General features: G+C 44.0%; 1 protein-coding gene across 1 annotated transcript; it reads left to right on the forward strand.

The window, feature by feature from the left end:
- Nucleotides 1-266: 266 nt before the first annotated feature.
- LOC143842863 (cytochrome P450 2J4-like) lies at nucleotides 267-23,892 on the forward strand. The gene is made up of 9 exons (XM_077348142.1): nucleotides 267-434; nucleotides 5,936-6,098; nucleotides 7,324-7,473; nucleotides 10,242-10,402; nucleotides 12,205-12,381; nucleotides 15,700-15,841; nucleotides 16,688-16,875; nucleotides 21,977-22,118; nucleotides 23,416-23,892. The coding sequence occupies exons 1-9, from the start codon at nucleotides 267-269 to the stop codon at nucleotides 23,604-23,606; spliced, it is 1,482 nt and encodes a 493-aa protein (XP_077204257.1). The 3' UTR covers nucleotides 23,607-23,892.
- The last annotated feature ends 1,583 nt before the right edge of the window (nucleotides 23,893-25,475 follow it).

Here is a 25,475-nt window from a genome sequence, read left to right on the forward strand (position 1 = left end):
CTGGTGCTTGCACAGGGGATACCTTTACCTTTACCTTTTTAGCTGCATGTGATACCATAATCCATCCCTAGAGGGCTATATTACGAGATGACATAGGAATGGCATAAGTAGTTTCCACATCACCGTTTATAACCAAAACATTTCGCAGGGTGTTGGCAGAAAGAAAAGAACAAGAGAAGCTGCAATATCTCTGAAGAAAACAAGAACCACTAGAGAGCCACCATTTTGATTATCCCGGAAAGCTTCAAAGGGGGAGAGACAGGGCCATGTGGACATCAGAAACTTTGATAGCAGGAGCACTGGGTTTTATGCTTCTGCACTTTCTGAAACAACTCTGGTCACGCAAGAAGTATCCTCCGGGGCCTCTTTGGCTTCCTGTCATTGGAAGCGCATGGCGGATATTGATAGACTTCTCTCTGGATTCTTTCATGAAGGTACGTCTTTTTAAATTCTATCCATTTCTTGAGCGATCGAGGAAGGACACTTTGAGTTCTGTTCCTCCTGCGGTAAAAGCATATCTGACACAGAAGTCCTTACGGCGGTCATCTTTGGCAGACACATCTTGGAGTTCCGCACTCGCACCAAGCTGACTGTGGGAGTGTTCAAGCGATTTCAGAAAGAACGAGGCAATTTGGCCCCCCCTTTCAAGAGGAGGCCTGGGCAGAGTCTGCACTTACTTTGTTTATTCCATTGTCAATCCTGTTGAATTCAGATCGCTTTGAACTCGGATCTTCCTCTTCCCCCCCTCCTCCCCATTGAAACAGGAAAGTATTCTGCACGTGGTTAGGGTAGTTCAGAAGGTGGGGGGGAGCCAAGCCTCTTTCTTTCTTTTCTTGAAGGGGGGGGCAGGGGAGCCAAGCAGGGAGCCTCTTTCTTTTCTTGGAGGGGGGTGGGTGGGAGAGGATCGAAAAAGGCAGAGGAGGGAGGAAAAATCCAGGACCGACAGAAGTTGAGAGAAATTAGGGGCTTCTCCTTTAAGGCAAGCTTGTCACATGACCAGGTGTGGCCTATCAGAGGTTCTCTATCACGGAGCTTGGTTTCCCAATCCGGATTTTAAAATATATTGAGCATTAAAAGCACTCCAAGATATCGCACAATAAAGGTAGGGTCACTCCTGATCAATCCTTCTTGCTGCAGAAGGAAAATTTAAATCGCCCCAAATCCAAACGGAAATCGCATTCTGTGTAGAGGGCAGGGACTGAATCAACCTGGGGTTGGAATAAAAGCTGCGTGCAGTTTACACCCAGGGCACATGCCCCAAAGTTGGTGAGAGTCTTCCTTCAGCGCCTTCACTGTATGGTATGTCCTTGCCAAGTAGCTCTTGTGTTATGGTGACTTAATGCATTATGCTATGACTTAAGGACCTCTCCCAAAGGTCCTTAACAGCCTTGCTCTGTTTTTGCAAATGGAAGGTCATGGTTTCCATCATTGAGTCAAGTCATCTCTTGTTTCCTCTTCCTCTTCTCCTACTGCCTTCGACTTTTCCTAGCATTATTGTCCTTTTCCAGTGGGTCTTGTCTCCTCAGTGTCTTCATGATCAATGCCGAAATTATGAAATGGCACCTTCGGAAAACAGGGATGGGTAGGTTGTGTACAGATAACATCTAAAGTACTTGCCGTTTCCTCCCATGTAATCTCTGCCTTCCAACGTATGGTTGTTTTGCATAATTCATCTAGGGGTGCATGCCAATTGCCTTAGGAACATGGGGAGTGGAAGAACTGATGTTCCAAATGAAACCCTTTAAACAAAACTGGAAAGAAATAATTACTGTGATCTATTATTATTAATTATTATTTAGATTTCTTACCCGCTGCTCTCAGAATTGACTCGCAGTGGGTTACAGCAAGAATAAAACCCTAATACATAAAAAGATAAAAAACCATAAAACCAAAACCCAATCTACTCCAATGATGAGAAAAACAACCTCCCTCCTCTACTGCCCATCTCCCCCCCTCCATCAGCGCCTCAGGACCCCAATCCCCAGGGCTGCCGATAATTCTTGGTTGTGGTTGTGGAGGGGCCCTTGCGATCTCCCGCACCCCGGTCTCAACCAAGGACCCAGCAGAAGAGCTCCGTTTTATGGCTTCCATATTTTATAATAATTGCAAATGAATCATATACGACTCTTATGTATTAATCTGATGAATTAGGAGGATATGACAATAATCAAAGTGATCCTGCAACATGAAGTTTAAATTCTAATGGATTAGAATCTGGTTTTCTTTGCTAAACAAAATTATTGAAAGTGGTTATTATTATAGAAGGATATGGTCCAACACCCCTGTGAAGCACAGCAACACTAATGCCTCCCAAGGGTTAATGTGTGCATTACCAAATTATTCTGGGTATTTTTCGGACTATCAGAACCAAATTGCACATCCTAATCATAGACAGATACATTTCATTTTGCAGTTGTTCTTAATTGGGTCTCTGACTCTGTGGCCCTGATCATCTCCAAGGTCAGAGTAAGGAATGAGGGAACTGGCTCACCATGACAACCTGTGGGCCACATGATGGGAGGAAGAGAATCAGGAGAGGTGAAGGTGATCTTCTGGCAGGTTCTAGCGAGAACACATCCTGATTGGTTGGCCATGATTGCCTGAACTCATCATTAGACTAAGAGCTGTAAAAGGGAGACTAACTTGGATTCTGATGCAAATGGATGGCAACATAAAGATTACTTGAATGGTGGCCTTTGATTTCATGACTGTATGATTGTGCCATCTAATACAGACCTTGATTTATGTTAGCTAGTCAAGCTAGTTTTTTCCTGTTTTCTGGTTGCATGATTTTAGAGATGTATTGTTGCTAATAGATAAAACTATATGTTGAGAATTATTTCAAGAAACTATCAGAACCAAATTGCACATCCTAATCATAGACAGGTACATTTCATTTTATTTATTTTATTTATTTATAATTGGATTTATATACCGCCCTTCGCCAAAAGGTCTCATGGCGGTTCACAATAAAATATAAAATCAAAGTAAAATCCCATAAAATCCCATAAATACCCCATTATTACAATAAAAGATGGCATTCTATTATTTAACTTTCCCCACTTTCCCCGCTTGTTCAGAGAGAGGTCAGATGTTAATTCTGTAAGAGAGGGAGGGAGGGAGAGTCTTCACTCCAGAAGAGTGCTTGCACGCAAAAGCTCACGTCTTTTGCAGTTGTTGTTAATTGGGACTCTGACTCTGTGGCCCTGATCATCTCTGTAATGTCTCTTCTGGCCCAAGAACCAACGTCCAGATTGTCTTGTTGAACACAGGTACGTTTATTTGCACGATGATTAAAAGAAAGCTGGAGCAGCAACAAAAAGGCGATAGCGAAAGGAGAGAACCCCGCACCAGAAAAACAAGGTTGCTTAAATGCATCACAGGTGTGCTAAGAGAATGGACCTCTTAAAGAAACATACATCACATCTCCCTTCACAGATAACAAAGCTCCCATAGAACTGTACAACAAAAACACTTTTATAAAAACATCTTCCTTAAAATTGTACAATTTTCATGGTGTATATCTTTCTGGTATGAAAACAGGTCTACCATAAGATGTTACATATCTGGGAGATCTTTCTTCAGTTCGCCTAGTCTGGGTTTCACCCATTATACTACAATCATTTCCATCCGGTTTAACTTCCTCCATACTCCCATTCTCCGTGTTACAATACTGGTTAGACTGCCCTTCAATAGCTACTTCCGGTTCTTGCTCCACATCATTACTTCCAGAACCACAATACCTCAACTGACGTCTATTTCTCCGGTACTTACGTCCATCAGGGGTCATTACCCAATACGTGCGTGGCTGATTACATTTTTCTGTTACCAGGGCGGGAAACCACCCCTTTTTAGCTTCCACACATAATTGATCCCCTTCTTGTAATGGTTTAAGGGATCTTGCTGTTCGATCATAAAAAATTTTTTGTCTCTCCTGTATCCTTTGAAGATCAACTTTTACCTCACTCAGTGTTTTGGGGCACAACAGCTCAGTGGTTACTGGCAGATTACTTCTAAGCATTCTACCCATCAGCATCTGAGCTGGAGAATATGCCATTCCTGTGATAGGTTTATTTCGATATTCAAGCTATGCCAAATATACATCAATTTGCCCCTCTTCTGTCTTTATAATGAGTTGTTTTATGGAACGTATTGCTCTTTCCACCATCCCATTTGACTGTGGGCATCCTGGACTGCTAAAACACTGCTCAAAACCCCACTCCCGAGCAAATTGCCGAAACTCCAGACTAGCAAATGGCATGTTGTCACTTACAACTCTTTTGGGGATGCCATGCCGAGCGAATATTGCTTTGAGTTTGGCAATCACCGTTCCTGCCGTTTTATCTGGTAGTGAGACTACTTCTGGGTATTTTGAATAGTAGTCAGTCACTAGAAGAAATGGAGAGAGGTCATATTCGAATATATCTACTCCTACTTTCTCCCATGGCAAATTAGGAATCTCATGTGGGATAATTGATTCCTTGGTGCAAGCTGTTCACATACCGAACACTTTCCAATAAATGCCTCAATGTCATCATTCATGCAAGGCCAATACACTAAATCTCTTGCTCTAGCTTTGGTTCTCTGGATTCCTTGATGTGACTCATGAAGCTGAGAAAGTGTATTCTGCCTTTGAGACACAGGAATGACCACCCTTTCACCCACATAGAGAATACCCTCTTCATAACGGATTGAATCCTTTACTGGCCAAAAAGGTTTCACATATGGAGGAACGCTTTTACGGTATTGTGGCCATCCCTGTTTTATAACAGTCACTAATGCTTGGAGTTGGCCATCTTGATTTATTGCTTCCTGCATAGCTGTTACACCTTCTGGACTCATTTCTAGACTATTTATTTCATGTGCCACTCTTTTGCCTTCTACCTGCTCCTCATCACTTACGGGAGCACCCACAGTGGCTCTTGATAAGGTATTAGCTAGATACATCTGCTTCCCGGGAGTATACACCACATTAAGTTGGTATCTTTGAAGCTGTAAGAGCATACGTTGTAACCGAGCAGGAGCACTACCGATTGGTTTTTTAAAAATAGCTTCTAATGGCTTATGATCAGTCTGGACCAAAACAACCTTGCCAAATACATATTGATGAAACTTCCCCATAGCATATAGCACAGCAAGTAACTCCTTCTCTATTTGAGCATAATTTTGTTCTGATGCTGTAAGAGCCCTAGATGCATAGGATACTGGCTTGTCCTCTTGAAGTAAACAGGCTCCCAACCCATCTTTTGATGCATCTGCCTGAACAACCACAGGTCTTTTTAGATCAAAATATTGAAGCAGAGGTGCCTGGCACAATTGCTGCTTAACCATTTCAAAATCCTCTTGATGTTCAGGCATCCACTGGAATAAGACATCCTTTTAAAACAGATTTCTTAGAGGGGCAGTAAGCTCTGCCTCTTTTGGGATATATTTTGACAAATATTGTACAGACCCCAAAAACCTGAGAACACCTTTTCTATCCTGTGGAGGTGGCATCTCTCTAATGGCCTTTACTTTCTCTTCATCTGGCTTAACACCCTGGGCTGTTACTATATGCCCCATGTACTTAACAGAATCCACTTTAAATTGAATCTTTTCCTTATTAAATTTTATGTTCTTAGCCCTTGCTGTTTCCATTACTTGAACCAAAATCTGATCATGCTCTTCAGAAATTTTTGCTGCTATAATCATATCATCAGCTATCATGAATACTCCTTTTATACGGCCAAAAACTTCTGGATTTTTCTGTTGAAATACTTCACTAGAGGATTTGAGCCCAAATGGCAAGCGATTAAAACAATATCTTCCCCATGGCGTATTAAATAAAGGGGCTGCTCAGACAAAATGAAAATAAAGGGAAATCCTGTGAGTTAAGGCTAAGACATCATTTGGAATCATCTCATTTGCTTGAGGGTTACACTGCTCTCTTTTACAGCTGGCCAAGGACTATGGAAACGTCTACACTATATGGATAGGGAATATGCCTGTGGTGGTGCTGTCTGGGTTCGAAGTCGTGAAAGAAGCTACTATCAACCATTCAGCATGTTTTGATGAGCGACCGCAGACACCTTTCTTTGAGATAATTTCAAAGAAAACCGGTAGGTTCTTGAGAAGTAAAAATGTTCATTGTTTTTCCCCCTTAAAGAAATTCTAGAGGCTTGTAACACAAAACAAAAATAAACCCCAATCTGTGAACCCAAAAGGAAAGGTTGGCAAGCTTCAGATATTATTTCATTGACTGCTGGAACTAATATTAGTTCTGCACAGGTGCTGTATCATTAGACCAGCCGTTCTGAACTATTTAACTGTTGAGAACCCCCTGAAACATTATTTAGGCTCTGAGAAACTCCAGAGTTTTGCAGTCTCTTTAAAGCTGTTTTTAAAGGGGTTGCACAAGACAGCTTCAAACAGCTGAGTGAAGGGGGAGACTTCTCATTGGATCAGCTTCAAGATCTCTTCAGCAGTCCTGTTTAATGGGGATGCACATGAGAGCCCAAATCAGCTATCCTATTGGAGAGTAGTCTCCCCAACAGCTCAGCTGCTTTCTAGACTTTCTTTTGCAGTTCCTGTAAATTAGCGATCCCCAACCTGTGGGCCGCAGACCACATGTGGTCCTTCGACTAATTGGAGGTGGGCCCCGAAGGACGCCTTCTCCCCCCCACCCTGGCCCTTTACTTCATTCCCCCCAGCCCTTTACAACACACTTCATTGTTGTGGCGTGTCTGTATCTTATTTTGAAGGGATGTTTAAACATTACCATAGCGATCAGAGAGCGCTAAGGCAGAAGTTGAGAATAGAGGAGTAAACTACCCCCCCCCCACCGGGCCTCAGTAAAAGGCATCAAGTGGTCCCCGGTGAGTGGTCCCCAGTGATAAAAAGGTTGGGGACCACTGTTGTAAATGACCTCTGAGAGAACATATCTCAGGTTTTTATTTTGGGGGCTTTGCCACTGTTCTTCTTCCCTCAATTTCTTCTTAGGTGCATTGGTCCTGGGGGGGGGGGGAGAGGAATTTCTGAAAAATCCCAGTTCCCAATACTTTACTAGTATTAGGATATTAGATATTTTGGAAATCCTGAAATCTGTTGAGTTCCAATAGACTGGAACTCAAAAATACTGAGAAAAAACAAGTTCACCATGGTACCTCGAGTTCACAGACTTCAGTTTGTGGAACTATGAACTGGTCAAAATAAATAACAAATTTTAGTTCAGCAGCTGGCTTGTGCCCATCCCTAGTTTTGTCTCCTCGGTTCCCCCTTTGTCAGCAGCCCTGCCCCAAATATTTTACATGGATTGTTGTTATGATTTTTCCTTTCGGTCTTCAGGGATTGCCTTTTCAAATGGCCACACCTGGAAGCAACAGAGGAAATTTGGGCTAGTTACCATGCGGAAGCTGGGCCTGGGGAAGAAAGGCATAGAGCACCAAATAGAAGAGGAGGCCTACCAGCTTGTTCAGACCTTTGCAGATGTAAAAGGTATGTATTAGAGCCAGAGTGGTATAGTGGTTAAGAACGGCAGACTCTAATCTGGAGAACTGGGTTTAATTCCCTACTCCTCCACATGGAGCCAGATGGGAGGAGGTTTGGGCTAGTTACCATGCGGAAGCTGGGACTGGGGAAGAAAGGCATGGAGCACCAAACAGAAGAGGAGGCCCATCAGCTTGTTCAGACCTTTGTGGATTTAAAAGGTAGGTGTTGTGTGGTGTAGTGATTAAGTGTGTTGAACTCTAAACTGGAGAATTGTGTTTGATTCCCCACTCATCCGCATGCAGACCTTGGGCTAGTCATGGTTCTCCTAGATTTATTCTCACAGAGCAGTTCTCTTCGGGCTCTCTCAGCCCCAGTTACCTCACAGGGTGTCTATTGTGATGAGAGGAAAGAAAAGGCCACTCTGGGACTGCTTTGAGTCCTGAAAGGGGGGCAGGCGGTATAAAAAGCCAGGTCTCCACTATTCCTATTCCTATTTCCTATAGTATCTGGAGTGTAACCAGGAGATCTGGACTGGCATCTTAGCAAGGGACTTTGGCCCTTGCCTGCCTCCATGTCATGAGAACTAGAATTCCTTGAAGGGAGGGACTCTATCCAAATCCCTGGAGGTCTCCCCTCCAAATACAAGCCAGCATCAGCTTTGCTTAGCTTCCAATATCTGGCAATGCCAATCCAGTTAGATCTCAAAAGAGAAGCACGGCCAATCAGGGCTAGCACTTTGAAGGCAGACCTTCAAGGATTGGGATGGAGTTCCTCCAAAGAACATTTGGTGTCGTGATGTGGAGGCAGCCAATGGCAAACCATCTCCACATCTCCCTTGGCTGGCTGCCACACAGTTTTCAGATCTACTCCATAATTTGCTCCTGTCTGCAGAACTCTGTCTGTGGATTCTCTTTTCTCCTTTAACTCATGCATTTCTCATTCCAAAGGACTTGCTTTCTCATTCTTTAAAAACCCTCTCTGGCTAGATTATTTCATGGCCCAGAGAGAACCTTCACTTTCAAAGAAGGTAAGGTTGGACAGTTTCTTCATGACCGTGAAATTTCCTGCTGAGGACCACAGGACTGTCATTTCCGCTGTCTTCCTAATGGCATCAGAAAGTGGAAGAAACAACGGACCGTAAGGAGGGATGAGTGACTGGACTTGGAGAAGATGAAAAATACCCAAATCAAGAAGAAGAAGAGTTGGTTCTTCTATGCCGCTTTTCTCTACCCGAAGGAGTCTCAAAGCATTTTACAGTCACCTTCCCTTGCCTCTCACCACAAAAGACACCCTGTGAAGTGAGTGAGGCTGAGAGCGCCCTGATATTACTGAAGAAGAAGAAGAGTTGGTTCTTATATGCTGCTTTTCTCTACCAGAAGGAGTCTCAAAGCGGCTTATAGTCGCCTTCCCTTTCCTCTCCCCACAACAGACACCCTGTGAGGTGGGTGAGGCTGAGAGAGCCCTGAGATTCCTGCTCGGTCAGAACAGCTTTATCAGTGCTGGGGTGAGCCCAACGTCACCCAGCTGGCTGCATGTGGGGGAGCAGGGAATCAAACCCGACTTGCCAGATTAGAAGTCCGCACTCCTAATCACTACACCAAGCCGGTTCTCTGATGTGAGTATCTTTCAGACTTGTCTGTGCCAGATCAAACATCCCATGACATTAATCCATCTGAATCAGGGACACCTAAGTCATTTCAGGCTTGATTCAGATGTCTGAAAAACTGTCCGCCCACAATGCACTGGGCACAAAACCTGGGTTGAAGGAACCCTCAGATGTACTGGTTTTTGTTTTTGTTTTTGTAGAAGAAGAAGAAGAAGAGTTGGTTCTTATATGCCGCTTCTCTCTGCCTGAAGGAGGCTCCAAGCAGCTTATTTATTTATTTGATTTATAGACTGCCGTTTCCCATTTAGGTATCACAGTGGTTTACAACATAAAACAATTAAAACACAATAAAATCCCCCATAAATCCCCAAATTACATCATACATTGTAATCATACAAGCGGCAGTGGTTATAATTCCTGTCCCAATTTCTCCTATGTTCAGCATGGCATTTTAGCAAGCTTACATTCGCCTTCCCTTTCCTCTCCCCACAACAGACATCCAGTGAGGGAGGGGAGGCTGAGAGAGCCCTGATATTACTGAAGAAGAAGAAGAGTTGGTTCTTATATGCCACTTTTCTCTATCCGAAGGAGTCTCAGAGTGGCTTACAGTCGCCTTCCCTTTCCTCTCCCCACAACAGAGGGGAGGGTGAGGCTGAGAGAGCCCTGATATTCCTGCTCGGTCAGAAGAGCTTTATCAGTGCTGTGGGGAGCCCAAGGTCAACTAGCTGGTTGCATGTGGGGGAGTGCAGAATCGAACCCAGCTTGCCAGATTAGAAGTCTGCACTCCTAACCACTACATCAAAAAGAACAATCTGCTCTCTGAATAGACCGCTTTTTAACCGAGACAACATCTCAACAAAGCTAAAAGGAGCATGGAAATTACCCAGGAATTTCAACGTGTGCCTCACCCTTTTCCTTAGGCAATGGTTTTTGTGGTTAACTGTGGCAGCATTTCTTGGCAGGACTTAAATGTTTACTTTTTAAAATCCAAATTGAAACGTGTTTTGAAACACACATTGTTATTTTAAAATTTGTTTTCAAATTAAAAAAAAAGAGTCTAGTAACCTCGTATCTCAGCGGATAGCTCCATTATGTTATCCTGCTCATAGTATTAACCAGAAAGGCAGAATTAATATTAATAGGAGCACTATTTAATTTATTTTTTTAGGACAGCCACTTGATCCTGTATTGCCCCTCACTAATTCTGTCACCCATGTGATCTGTGCTCTGACCTTTGGTCATCGGTTTTCTATTGAAGATGAAGACTTCCTCAAGTTGAGAGATGCCATATCTGTTTTTATGCAGACTACAGCAACCATCTTCCATTTTGTAAGTAGGCTTTTTTCCCTCCTCCTGCAACAGACATGTCTCATCTCCCAAAGTACTTATAAACATTCGCCCGTACAATATACTGCTTAACACAACACTAACATTTAAGAAGAGTATGGGGTGGGTGGATCATTTCCCCATGTGCTATCTGGCAGGCTCAAGGAGGACTGGGGGAGGGGAAAGACAGGAGGTCGGTGGAAGATGCTTAGAAGATACCAGAATATTCTGATATTTAAATATATATAATAGTAATATATTATATCATGGTGGAGGGCTTGCTGACGAGGGCCTCCCGGCCTGCTGACTGCCTGCTAAGGAGCTCTGTCCTGGCCCTGCTAATGAGCTGCCCAGCCCCAGCTGTGAGCTGCGGCCCAAATCCACCTTAAGCTGCCTGGCCGGGGGCCAGGGGAGTGGACCCTTTCAAGGCCCGTTCTTAGGAATGGGCTTTGAAGCTAGTTTAAATTATGATGACGTCTCACTCCAGTTTTACAGGATGATAATTCACTGAACAAGTTCTGCCAGGAGTTTCATGTAGATCAGCCTTTCTGAATGTGTAGGAATTAATTCATTGTTTACATATTTTTAAAATGTGTTAAACATTTATCAGGTGATATGATCATATATGGTCATGTCAAACTGCTCCCCCCAATGGCCAACAATGGGCCTGGAGGAAGGAAGGGGAGGGGCATGGAAGGGCTGTGCTTCCCACCTATTTTGCATGATCTGATCACTTCCGGGGTTTCTCGAAACCTGAAAAACTGTTTCAGGCATTTCTCAATGGTAAAAAAAGTTGAGAAAGGCTGCTGTAATTACTCAAAACATAGGAAACAATAGACTTTGTAGAAGACCAGAACACATGTATACAAAATGTAGGCTTTGTAGAAGACCCAAACACATGTGTTGAGGAGGAGAGATATGCCAGCTTCCAGCTGTCATGCATGATGTACTGACCAAGTCCAAGGCAGGGGTATTTTCCCCATGGTCTACCATTGGCCAGGAGAGCCATCAGCACTAGGAATAGCAAGTGGCTGAAGAGAAGACTGGTAGTGACATCACCAACCTCAAGAACTTCTCTTGCCACTGCTCATAATGACCCTCTAAAAGTAGATCAGCTTCCTTGAGCCAGATAAGGAGAATCAACCTTTGGTTGAGGAGAGTGATTGGGGGTATGTGTGTAATTTTTTATGTGCGTAATTTTTTCACTATGGGAAGAGAGAAGCTGCTAGGAGGGGGTGATACGCTGAACAGAAAAATGATAGGGCTCAACAAACTAGTATGTATATTTACACAGTTCATTCTCCACAGTTCATCCTCCAATGCATCCCAAACAAAAAACTGAGATGTTGTGAAGTGGGAAACAAAGGACTTAGAATCATAGAATCATAGAGTTGGAAGGGGCCATACAGGCCATCTAGTCCAGTGATTCCCAAAGTTGGCGCTACCGCCCCCTGGTGGGAGCTGCAGCGATCCAGGGGGGTGGTGATGCGCCACAGGTGCATTTGGGGGTGATGAATAACTGTAAGGGGGCGGTGAAAGCATAAAAGAAAGAAGAGAAGATTTAAAAAAATTAATTTCCAGGGGGCGCTGAGTAATATTTTTTCTGGAAAGGGGGCGGTAGGCCAGATAAGTTTGGGAACCAACCCCCTGCTCAACACAGGATCAGCCCAAAGCATCCTAAAGCACCCAAGAAAAGTGTGCATCCAACCTTTGCTTGAGGACTGCCAGTGAGTTTGATGTACGGAATCTGTTGCAGAGCTTCCTTGTGGCACTTATAGGACAGTTCCTTCTTTTCTTGCCTCTAGCTGTACGACCACTTCCCCCAGATCATGAAACATCTCCCAGGACTTCACCAGGAGGCGATTGCCGCCCGTGAGTTTACAGCTTCCTTCGCAAGGAAGGAGATACAAAAGCGAAAGATGCACCAGATGCTACACGAGCCACGGGATTACATCGATTACTATCTGCTTCAGATAGACAAGGTATGTCTTTGAGTGACTTTGTGCTCTCACAGATGATCTTGGGGCATTAACTCTCTCTGAGCTTAGCCAACCTCGCATGACAGCTCCAAGGAAAAATGAGGTGAAACCATGTAGACTGTCCTGAGTTTCTAAAAATGTAATACTATCTATTTCTAAAAGGTAGCTTAAGATGTGGTTGAGAATCACACTCCTGAAGTATACTGAATGTGCAGGGTGGAATGTTAAGGACGGGCTAATAGCCAGTTTGGTGTAGTGGTTAGGAGTGCGGACTTCTAATCTGGCATGCCGGGTTCGATTCTGCGCTCCCCCACATGCAGCCAGCTGGGTGACCTTGGGCTTTCCACGGCACTGATAAAATTTCTGACCAAGCAGTTCTCTCAGGGCTCTCTCAGCCTCACCCACCTCACAGGGTGTCTGTTGTGGGGAGAGGAAAGGGCAGGTGAGTGGAAGTCGCTTTGAGCCTCCTTCAAGTACAGAAAAGTGGCATATAATAATCAACTCTTCTTCTTTTTCTTCTAATTAGTGGGCTCAGTACATTCCTTGTTTCACATTGTGTATTGTTCTGGGTTTTAATTTTCCTCACTTTTAAGTTCCCATTTCTTCTGGAGGGAAAGAATCTGCTGCATACATCTTTTATTTTCATGAGATTTATTTTTCTTGGATTTATATTCTATTTATTACTCTGGGCAGATTACTGACATATTCATTCCTCCCTCCAAAGTAGGGATTCCCAACCAGGGGTCCATGAGAGATTTGGAGGGGTACTACGGTCTTTCACTTCCTGCCTTAAGGGACTTAGCTATGTGCTAGAGCAGTGGTCCCCAACCTTTTTATCACCAGGGACCGGTCAATGCTTGACAATTTTACTGAGGCCCGCGGGGGGGGGGGGGGAGGGTAGTTTTTGCCAAGGGACATTGCCGCTACCTGAGCTCCTGCTCCACTTGATTGCCCAGGGCACCCTGACTTCCCGCCACCCACTGGGGGGCATTGCCAGCAGTAGCTGCGTAGTGCCATGCAGAGGGGGAGCCATGGCAGCCGCCAGAAGCACCAAAAGTGAGCCAGCAGCAGAGTGGCAGGGCAGCCCCCGAGGCAGCAGCCAGGGAGGAGGACAACTGAGCTAGGGAACCAGCCACTTCCATAGTTCCCCCTCCCCCTTCCTGAGCATGAGTGAGTTCTCTCACAGTTTCTGCTCCTGGGAGGAGCCAGAGATTGCATGCCTACTCCTATCTTAAACCACCTCCTGTCTTTTCCCTCCCCCAGTCCTCCTTTAGCCTGCCAGATAGCCCATGGGGAAATGATACTTACTTACTTACTTATTTATTTATCATACTTATATACCACCCTCCCCGGAGGCTCAGGACTGTTTACATAGAACAAGGAACAATACATAAAACGGTCTATAAAAACATGTGAATAACCTTATAATAATAACTAATAGTTGTAACCAGATAACAATGTAACAGTACATATAACAATACAACAATGTAACAGTACAAACAGGTCCAGGGCTTATTGGTGGAATTCTGAGGGGGGGGCGGGGCCCTTCGGTCGCTGTTGATTGCATCTGGTCTCAGCCAAATGCCTGGCGGAAGAGCTCCTTTTTGCAGGCCCTGCGGAACTGTTTAAGCTCCGTCAGGGCCCTGATCTCCTCCGGGAGCTCGTTCCACCAGGTGGGGGCCAGGACAGAGAATGCTCTGGCCCTGGTCGAGACCAGGCGGACTTCTTTAGGGCCAGGGATCCTTAGCTGGTTGGTGGCAGTGGAGCGCAGAGCTCTTTTGGGGGCATAGGCGGGGAGGTGATCCCTTAGGTACACTGGGCCCTGACCGTGTCTAGCCTTCTGGTGACAAGTCAGTTTTGGGGTGTGTGGCAGAGGGGCATGGCCAGCTGACATCACTTCTGGGGCTCCTCAAAGCCTGGAAAGTTATATCAGGGGCTTCTCTATGGTCACAAGGTTGAAAGAGGCTGCTTTAGTGATTGATTCAGGGTTTGCCTCCCTCTAGTGGTGATTCAATATTACACCTGTTTATGTCTGGAATAAAAACCTGCCCGAAGGACAAGCCTGCATGCTATCAAATAGATAGATGTCCATGGAATGGAAATCCCCTCCCCAAATCTACTGACAGTCTGACTCAGAGTTTATGTGGAACATACCTGCTCTGGAGCCAATTCCTCAGGGCCCCTCCCTTCCCTGCAAACACACATAAACATGCACATACAGAGACTCCCTTCCCCCTCTCATTTCCCTCTTACCTGTTGGTTTCCCAACCTCCCCCCTCCCTCCCAAGCAAACACACACACAATTCCTCCCCCTCCCCATTTACCTTCTTTGCCTCTGTCACTGCCTCTGACCCCGTTGGTGGCTCAGGCGCTGGCTGTGCCCCTGGGGGTGGGGCAGCTGCTGCTTTGGCCTCGGAGGCAGTTCAGCTACTGTTTCAGCCTTGTGCTGTGTTGTGAAAGGCTGATCTACATGAAACTTGGCCTCTGGGGTGGCTCAGCAGGCATTGGCTGGGGGTAGCACAGCCACTATGCTGGCCCTCTGGCAGGAGTGTGATGGGGTGCTGCCTCAGCCTCCTCGACTGCCTTGGACTCTTCTGGCATGCCCCCTTGGATGGGACTACATCCATATTCTTATCCCTTCGAGGAGGTGTGCCAGAAGATGTTCCACATCAAAAAGAATCAGGAATCTGCAAGCAAGGCATATAAGAATGCAGGAAAGGCCATGTTTCTATTGCTATATGTTCAACTGTTGAGCCTGGTGGGTGATCATACCATCAAGCTACAGTGTATGGATTGTTAGAGAAGAAATGCAACGAGCACATCACTTTATCCTTTCACTTGCATTTATTCAGTTCCAGGGTAAGTAAATTTTAAAGCAAATGTATGCATTTTCTCAAGAGTATTTATGCAAGCACACTCCATCAAGTAGCTATGCTAATTTATACCTGGCCATAGATACAAGTGGGTTACCATGATGATCTGAAGCAGCAGAACAAATTTTGAGTTCCATGGCACCTTTAAGACCCACAAAGTTTTATCCAAGGTAGGAGATCTCATGTGTACGCACACTTCCTCAGATCCAGTGTCATGGATCTCCAGATCTGAGTCTGCCACTCTTAATGACTACACCACTCTGGCTCTCCCCATAACAGTCACCTTGGGGTGTAGGTGGGGCCGAGAGAATTCTGAGAGTTCATAGCGCTTATCTACCTTGGCCCTCTATTGTTTGGAGAATTTTCAGTCTCAGTTGACCAAACTGCGCTTTGACAGGCTCAACATTCATTGTAAACTGTCTTGCTTTTTTTAAACTGACATTAACAGAGCAAGAATGACCCCAGTTCTACCTACAACGAAGAGAACCTGATGCAGTCCATTATAGAACTATTTGCCGCAGGCACAGAAACAACGACAGACACGCTAACCTGGGCATTGCTCCTCATGGCAAATCATCCAGATATTCAAAGTAAGAAACTCTTGTGTAATGGTGCCAACATCCAGGTGGCAGCTGGCTATCCCCAGGTATTACAGTTATCTGAAGATAGACCAAGATCAAGCCAGATGGGAGTTAGTCTTTCTGTAGCAGTAGTTAACAGTACGACTCCTTAAAGAGCTAGCTCCTTAAAGATTAACAAGGTTTGTGGCCAGGGAGGAGCTTTTGTGGACCACTGCTGAAGAAGTAAACAATGACTAATCCCACTCAAAGTTTCCATGTGAGAGTTTTGAAATAAAATGTACTCACATACCAAGAGAAAAATAATTGCATGTTTAATTTGAACATGGGTTGACTCACCTGCATCTAATGAATGGTTATATAGCCTTTACTTTGATGTTGCTTGCCAATGACCAGCCTGTTTTTAAAATTGGTTTTCGAATTTCATTGCCGACATTGTTGGATTGCATTCATTTTGTTCTTCTCAGTAACTGATGAATGAGCTGAGGAAGATTTGTGAAACTGGATTATATCCGGGATGCTAGTTCTTTTACTCACTCTGTTTTTATGATGTTAAACTGAAGACATTTTAAAATCATATCCTGCTTTATGTTGTGGTCAATTCGCTTATTACACTGGCTTATGTTTGGCCTCAGAACCTGCATTCTAAATCTGCAGGAAGAGATGTGATAAATAAACTGATATAACATTGAATCAAGAGGGAACAAGACTCGTGTGGAACAGAGCCCCCCCCCCACAAAAACAAACAAACAAACAGAACATGCAAGCAAGGAAAATGAGAATGTGGAGATGTCCAAAGTCTCTCACAATCTCCTTAACAGAGTGACCCAAATAAAGCTTTGGTTTTATTTCCCTTAGAAAAAGTCCAGAAGGAGATAGAAGACGTTTTTGGTTCCTCTCAATCATTTTCCTACCAAGATCGGAAGGAATTGCCCTACACCAATGCTGTGATTTGTGAGATCCAACGTTATCGATATATCTCATTGTTTGGACTCCCCAGACAATGTTCAAAGGATGTGACCATTTTTGATTTTTTCATTCCAAAGGTAACATAAAAGTCTTATTGATTTACTGATTTATCATTTGTTTTTCTCACTGAGGCAGCATAGAATAACCAGCAAACACTGCAACAGGACTAGGAGTGACCGAGCTACAGAACACTGACAACAATAAACTGTCTAAAGCAAGGTATACTATAAGGCGGTGGTCCCCAACCACCGCGAACCTGAAAAAGGGTGCGGACCACTGCTATAAGGAATACCGATGCTAGATGACAATATTAGCCGTAAAAGCCGTAAAAGCAGATAATACATCATCACTGAAATGGACTACAATCTCATTCTGTTATAAAGGTGCCCCTTTGGGCTGTTACATTCTGTTACAATCAGATTTTGATTCCTATAATAAAACTAGTAAACCACAAGAATTTTTCATTTTGGGCATTGTTTGACCATGCTGGAAACCACAGTTCATTGGGGAAAGGGTTTTATATTGTATTATAGCCATCTTAATGGCATCTTCGGGGTATTAATTATTTTAATGGGTTGTTTTAGATTGTTGGTTTTATATGACACTTTATTGTGAATTCCCGCGAGCCAGCTTGCTGGGAGCAGTGGTATATAAATGTAAATGAAATAAATAAAGCTGCCACCGTAGCACAAGGATCTTCACTGTGTTGCTGAAGTCAAGCCATGGCACTTATTTTGTGACTGGCTCCACCTTCTGTGATGCAGATATGAAGTGACTGAAGTCCTTTACTGATATTTGGGACAGCTAATATTAAGAAGCTGCCAACCCAAGCTCATGATGATACTTTTAGAAGACATTCCTCACATTCTTTCTTAGTGTTACCCAAATGGGTGTCTTCATCTGGTTTGCCAATGCCCTATAAAGGACACAACAGGGAGACTCCAGAATTAGACAAAGCTTTATTGTAATAAATGGGAACTCGGTGACAAGGACCTGAGAAGTGATAAACAACTTTTAGACATGCACAGATGTCTTTCAATTACTGCATACATATGTTCTCGTATCTGTATAAGCACATGTTGTGAAGCGCTATGTATAAATATATCTTGCCCTTATATGACATATTTATGGTTTTACCATTGAGAAACCTCTGAAACATTCTTCAGGCTTTGAGAAACCCCAAAAGTGATGCAATTGTGCAGCATATGGTTGAGAAGCATAACTATGTTCATGCCCACCTGAGACCTCTCCCCTTCCCGGGCCATTGTTGGCTGTTTTGGGAGGGCAGGGCAGGTTGACATTACCATTTATGTTCATATTAACCTCATAAAATTTTAACAGATTTAAAATATACATAAAAATTAACTCCCACCCATCCAAGAAACTCTTCCAGGGCCATGAAGAAACCCCAGGGTTTCAAGAAATCATGGTTGAGAAAGCTTGCCTTACATCAACAGTTCTGCTTATTTAGCTATATTTTTAGACATCCTGTCAGACATCAACAGTAGCTTTTTACATAGTAGCTGAAACCAGCTCAACTTAAAGTTAGAAGTTAGCTTGTAAGATCAACCCATGCTTCTTAAAATGGCATTATCTGTGTCAACCTTACTAGCTTGTCTATGCTCAGTAGCAGAGAATATAATTAAATCATCTAGCTAGGCAAGAGTTTCTATTAAATTTGCAACACAGGCTCCATTATTCATTGAAATGTCCCTGAGGCATCTGTCCACTTCTGGGATTCACAGCATTCCTTACCCTCTTTATAGACCTCCCTGGAAGCATTATCACTGCACCAACCTTGGTTGTATGCAAAGATCCATTAAAGCCTTCCCTAGATTAATAAAGCAAAAGGAAATACAATGGGCAAAATGCACAAAGTGAAAGCAATGTATAGGCACAAAGGAAACAGTAAATTTTTGTTACGTTCGCAATAAATTTTACAACCAATGGCATGCTAACATACCTGCTCAATGCACTATTAACACAAAAAATGGTTTAGCTTTTTTTGAAAACAAGCATAAGGCCGTGGGAACAGAGCTAAAGGCCATAAAGATAACATAGTCCTCCTGTAGTAGTTCCCCGGGGATAGCTCGGAAACTCTCAGTAGTAATTGGGCTCATCCATTTTGAGGAGACCAGCCACCTCTAACCTGGCAACCCTAGTAAATGAGAACAGAAACTTGCAACATCTAATAGCTCTGAATTCAGTTAAGCAACTAGTTCTTGCTTAATACAACTTTGGGCTGACCAGAGTCCAGCTTTTCTCGTTCACAAAGTGTCAGAGTCTTCCAGTGTAGTTTTTAATTGTAAGCCACTCTCAGGAGGCCTCTGAAAAGTTAGCATAGAAGTTTCCTAAACAAACACATAAATTGTTCTCTTACAAAAAGAAAGAAAGAAAGAAAGAAAGAAAGAAAGAAAGAAAGAAAGAAAGAAAGAAAGAAAGAAAGAAAGAAAGAAAGAAAGAAACAGACTGGTTGTCACAGAAACCACAGACTGGGTGAAAAGCAGTTTATAGCACTACTTTGTAGGAGGGAGAGACTGGAAAGAGGTAGGGTAGAAACCGCACTAATGCCTCAAGGAAAAATTGAACTTTTATTTTAAAACTTCACCCTCTCTAATCAATTAGCAAAAATTAAGGCACAAGGTCCAAGATAGCATAGGGCACATCAGCTTACAGGTCCCCCCCCCCATTTTACTTGTACTAAAGCATGCTTTCTCAGCCAGGGTTTTGTGTAAACCCTGGGGTTTCTTGACAGCCCTGGAAGGGTTTCCTGAATGGGTGGAAGTTAATTAATTGTTTATAGGTTTTTAAAAAATTGTTAAACATTTATTGGATGATATGATGCTATATGGTCATGTGGACCTGTTTAATTAATTAACTCAACCCCTCCAAGACTCAACCCCTCCAAGACGGAGGTCCTTTGGCTAGGCCGAAGGGAGCAGGAACAGGAAGCGCGTCTTCCCTGCCTGGACGGGGTACAATTGTCATCTGTGCCCCAAGCCAGGAATTTGGGAGTGATTCTGGATGCCTCACTTTCCATGGAGGCCCAGGTCACTAAGGTAGCCCGGACGGCGTTTCTCCATCTACGCCAAGCTCGGCTACTAGCGCCCTACCTGCCCCCGGAACACCTGGCCACTGTGATCCATGCAACGGTTACTTCTAGATTAGACTTCTGTAACTCGCTCTACGCGGGCCTACCCTTGTCTCTAACCCGGAAGTTACAGCTGGTACAGAATGCAGCTGCACGGGTCCTCACTAAATCATCTTGGAGGTCCCATGTTCAGCCTCTGCTGAAGCAGCTGCACTGGTTGCCAGTTTGTTTCCGGATCAGGTTCAAGGTTTTGGTACTAACCTTTAAGACTATACGCGGCTTGGGTCCTGCATACTTGAGGGACCGCCTATCTCCTTATGCCCCCCGCAGGGCACTTCGCTCTGCGGGTAAGAATCTGCTGATGATCCCAGGACCCCGGGAGGCACGCCTGGCCTCGACAAGGGCCAGGGCCTTTTCGGTCCTGGCCCCTACCTGGTGGAATGAGCTCCCTGAAGAGCTGCGGGCCCTGTCAGAGCTCTCTGAGTTCCGCAGAGCCTGCAAAACGGAGCTCTTCCGCCAGGCGTTTGTCTAAGGCCGGGTGATGGCCCGGGGCTAAGATCGGACCCCTCTCCCCGGAGGGGGGAGGCCAGTACTAAACTGACCTGGTTCCCCAGAGTGTTCCATCCTATGCCCAATTATCCTCCGTTCCCTTTTGCTCATCCAGTGGGCCTGTACGGGAATAGTTTTAATCGCCATCATTGTGACTTAGTCATTGTTTTAATGGGGTTTTAATGGGGAATTTTAATGGTTAATATATTGTATTGTATTAAAATGTTGTGAACCGCCGCGAGCCGGTTTCCGAGAGCGGCGGTCATACAAATCAAATAAATAATAAATAATAATAAATAATAATTAATTAGACTTATTACCCGCCACTTCCAAAACCGGCTCATGGTGAGGTACAATTTGTCCATATAAAACCCTATAAAACCACATTAAAATTCCAGACATAAAAAGACAGTAAAATCAGACTCCTAAAAAGACATGGCGGTATGGAACTCCCCTATTCCCCCCCCCCAAATGTCTACATAGAGGAGTGGGAAGAGGGAGAATAGATGACAAATGCTAGATCACTTACCCTCTTAGCACCGGGGGTGGGGGGTGGGCATCAGATCTTTCTTGCTGCGCCGGCCTCAACCACTAACATTGTTTCTCCCCAATGGCCAATGGTGGCATGGAGGGGTAGGAAGGGGAAGGGGGCCTTGGGTGGACATGTACATGATTATGCTTCCCAACCATATTCCGCACAAAATTAGCTTAGGTTTAAAAAGGACTGTATTACATGTATTTCAATATTCCCCCAAATTGATGTTTTACTCCCTGTGACTTCAGAATTTCTGGAAATTTTAGATCTCTAGTCCCCATCCGAATTGGGCTGTTGTATACCTGAGAACCAAGTTCTCAGCACAGAAAATACAACACATGTCTGATCACCAGGGTTCACCAAAGTAGATATCGGGGGGAAGTGAAGACAATGTAATATACAGTATTACAGTCAGAGCAGCAGAGTTAGGTTTTATGCGCTCATTTAGTACTTCTTTACTTTTCCCTCATCCGTATTCCTAAAAGCACACCTCTGTATGAAAACATCTGTCAATTTCATCCTATGTTCCTAGGCATTCCTCTAAAGCGGGCATCCCCAAACCTTTTGAGCCTGTGGGCACATTTGCAATTCTGACACAGTGTGATGGGTGCAGCCAGAAAGTATCTTCTGTGGGAGGTTTAGTCAGATACAAAATGGCTGCTGTAATTTACCTTCAATCACACACCGAAGATCCTCTTTAGGGATGGATAAGAGAAAGGAAAATAAAGTTTTGTTTGGTTTTGCGATATCCCCGGTTCATTAAAAGTTGTTAACTTTTAAGGGCTAAAAGTAAATAGCAGCATGCCCGCTCTTGGTGCTCTAGAGCAGGGGTAGTCAACTGGTGGTCCTCCAGATGTTCATGAACTACAATTCCCATGAGCCTCTGCCAGCGTTTGCTGTAGTCCATGGACTACAATTCCCATGATCCTTCCTTCCTCCACCCCCAGGGAGTGTACCTCCCCCTTTGGGAACCCCTAATCTAAAACAGTTTTTTTCTTTTCAGGGGACCACTGTTATTGCAGATTTCCGATCTGCTCTTCTTGATCCTAAGAAATGGGAAAGCCCTCAGGAGTTTAACCCAAATCATTTTTTGGACAAGGATGGACATTTTGTGGAGAGTGAAGCATTCCTTCCCTTTGGAGCAGGTAAATGTAGAGTAGTTTATGACTGATAGTCTTATACATATTTTCCCTATTTAGCGTGCTGAGTTTTGCAGAAAAGTTAATTAGATAAGAGTTGATTAGTTAAGAGTTTTTCATAAAATATGAGACCTCCCTATCAATATTGTATTTTTTTTGTGGAGGAACCATAAGATCTTATATCTACAAGTCTAAGAAACCTTTCTTTGCCCACTCTTCCCTGGAAGCTTTCTGGGTGACTTTGGGTCAGCTACATACTCTCAGCTTAACCAGATCTCGACGGGCTGCTGCAAGGATGAACTAGAGGAGAGGAGAAAAGTATAAGCCACTAAAAGGTCCACATTGGGGAGAAGGGAGGGGGATAAATGAAGTATATGAAAGAATAACTTTTCTGTAACAACATAGAGGTATTATACAGAGTCAGGCCAAATGTATTAGTAATGCTTGTTTAGATGGAACCCTGAACCTAAGTCGGCCTGGGTAGTCCAATCTCATCAGATCTCAGAAGCTAAGTAGGATCAGCCCTGGTGGGTACCTGGATGGGAGACCACCAAGGAAGTGCACGGTTGCTACATGGAAGCAGGCAATGGGACACCACCTCTGCTTGTCTCTTGCCTTATGAGGTCACTGTAAGTGGCTTTCACTTGACACCACTTTCCACCACAGTTCAGCTGAAAAGCAGCCATGTTGTCAGCAGAAATCTTCCTTGGTTACTTGACCTCAGATTGCAAAACCAGACATGACCAGTGCAGAATGTGTGACCTCTGCTTTATCATGGAGTGATGATTTCTGTGCAGCTCCCTGCTTAGGCAGTATGCCATTACCAGTGTTTCACTGCAATGAGTCTTCTTCTGTGCTAGATCCCCATGACCCCATATTCTTCCTCCTTTCTTTGTATGGCCTGAAAATGGCCCACACCCTGCCTGTTTACAGAGTACAAATTCTAAACCTCACGCAGCTGTCAGGATTCCAAATACTTAATTTGGGGCTGTAGTCATCCATCCATTTCAGACTCTGATCTAAATCAATTCCTAGCAAGGCATCTCCCCTCCACTAACGCTCCTCCTCAGGTTTCTCCAAATTTCTTTAGATGTTTCCTCATTCAGGCATCTGACAACCCCCATGGAAAGAACAGCCCTATGGAAAGAGTTGTACTACTGGGAATTGCTGTTGGGCCTCTTGGAGAGAGGTTTTATAATCCACGACCTTCTCCAAGTCTAAGCTAGCTGTTGGTCAGGGAAACATATGAGTACATATTGAGTAGGTACAAGTCATTTGCTGCTTTTCTGTATTCCCTTTGAAGGTGCCCGTGTGTGTCTGGGGGAGCAGCTGGCAAGGATCGAACTCTTCATCTTCTTCACCAGGTTGCTGAGGTCATTCACCTTCCAGCCACCAGAAGGAGCGAAGAAAATCAATGAAGAACCCGTAGTACGAATGGTGACCCCTCCCCATCCTTACAAGATCTGTGCTATTCCCCGCAACAATGGATCATAAGCCTCAGATGTATTTAGAGTAGCGGCTTTGTTCCTCTCCGTTTGATGCTCATTCAATGAAACGTGATTAGTCATGTTCATGATTAGTCATAGTTGGTTATTGGATCTTCGTGTCTTTCAAAGATTAAATGGGAGACTCTTCAAGGGATAACATCAGTTGATCCGGCACTGTTTATTCTGTTAGATGGTATGGAGAAAAAGTGATCTCTTTATGATGTTGGAAGTCCTGAAGTTTTTAAAGTCTAGGAATGTCAAAATGGGCAAAGTGTCCCTCTTTTGGCATACCCTTGAAGCAACTCTAGGTTTCCTTATCTGAGCTGCGGGCCCTGCAGGAGCTTTCGACATTCTGCAGGGCCTGCAAAATGGAGCTCTTCCGTCAGGTCTAAGGTTGAAGCCGGCATGGCGAGGAAGATCTGATGCCCCCCCCCTCGGTACTAAGAGCGTAAGCATTCGCTATGTTATCTATGCTCCCTCTTCCCAATCCTGTACTAGATTTCTGGGGGTGTTAGTGTGTTGCCATGGCTTTTAAAAGGTTTTTAGGAGTCTTTTTATTGTACATGGATGGATGTCTGGAATTATTTTAATGGGGCTTTTAATAAGGACAGTTGTAACCCGCCACGAGCCAGTTTGGCAGTGGTAGGCAACAAGTCTAAACAATAAATAAATAATCACCTGGCAAGATGTATTCCTCAACAGCTTTGTTTATTTTGGGAGTAGTATACTGGCAAAATATTACTAGAGAACAGAAATGAAAAATTATAGAAGTTTTGAAGCCACTGGAAACAAGAAAAACACAAACAATTTTCCCAAGAAATACCCAAACAATTTTGGGGACATGATTACAGTGTATGTTTTAGATTTCTATTGTGTAAATTGTAATTGAAACGGAAATAAAATTGAAACTGAAATGAACAGACACCCTGTGAGGTGGGGGAGGCTGAGAGAGCCCTGATATACCTGCTTGTTCAGAACAGCTTTACCAGTGCTGTGGTGAACCCAAGGTGGCTGCATGTGGGGGAGCGGGGAATCAAACCCAGCTCGCCAGATTAGAAGTCCGCACTCCTAACCACTACAACCAAGCTGGCTCTCTACTGTATTTCCACCAGTCTGATGTCTGTTAAGGTTTGTAAGGTTTGTCAAAATGGGCAGTGTCCCTCTTTTGGCATACCCTTGAAGCAACTCTAGGTTTCCTTATCTGAGCTGCGGGCCCTGCAGGAGCTTTCGACATTCGACATGTGAGCATGGGTACTTTCATTGTAGGGTGTGAGATGCTTTTGTAACACTTTTTAAATTTTAGAATGTTAAGCAGCCTATTGCATCTTTCATAATAAACGCATTGATACATAAACCATAATTATACTAATGATACTGAACACAATTCTAAAATGCAATAGATAAGAAATAACATGGATGAATTCTCAGCCTGAAGCGCATATCACACCCACCCCCAGCCACCCACCACTGGGGTTACTTCATGGACAGTCCTCCCTTTCAACAACAACAACAACAACAACCCCCCCCCCAATGAAGCAAAATATACAAACAATCTGGTTGAGGCCAGGGCGAGGACCAGTAAAGACATCAATGGATCCCTCCTCATAGGTACAACCTGCCCTGGATGGACAGAATTAGGGAACATCTGCTGATCTGGTTGGAACTGTCTTTGGGGTCATGATTCCCGTCATCTTCTTGGGATTATTTTTTTAGTTCGTATAATCGGGGCTTTGTGGGGTTTTAATGTTGTATTTTACTGGTTTTATGTGTAAACCGCCCCGAGATGACTTCTCGTGAAGAGCGGTACAGAAGTTCGAAAAATAAATAAGATAAATAAAAATGTATTTTGTAAAGGAGAGTGCATGGCCCCATTCTG

The sequence above is a fragment of the Paroedura picta genome, chromosome 8 (assembly GCF_049243985.1).
Source record: "Paroedura picta isolate Pp20150507F chromosome 8, Ppicta_v3.0, whole genome shotgun sequence".
NCBI lineage: Eukaryota > Metazoa > Chordata > Lepidosauria > Squamata > Gekkonidae > Paroedura > Paroedura picta.

Excerpts from the sequence above, each read along its gene's own strand:
- LOC143842863 (XM_077348142.1), top strand. The coding sequence starts at position 267 with ATGTGGACATCAGAAACTTTGATAGCAGGAGCACTGGGTTTTATGCTT. Across the intron at positions 15,842-16,687 it reads AAATCATCCAGATATTCAAA|AAAAAGTCCAGAAGGAGATA; the intron begins GTAAGAAACTCT and ends TATTTCCCTTAG. Across the intron at positions 16,876-21,976 it reads TTGATTTTTTCATTCCAAAG|GGGACCACTGTTATTGCAGA; the intron begins GTAACATAAAAG and ends TTTTCTTTTCAG.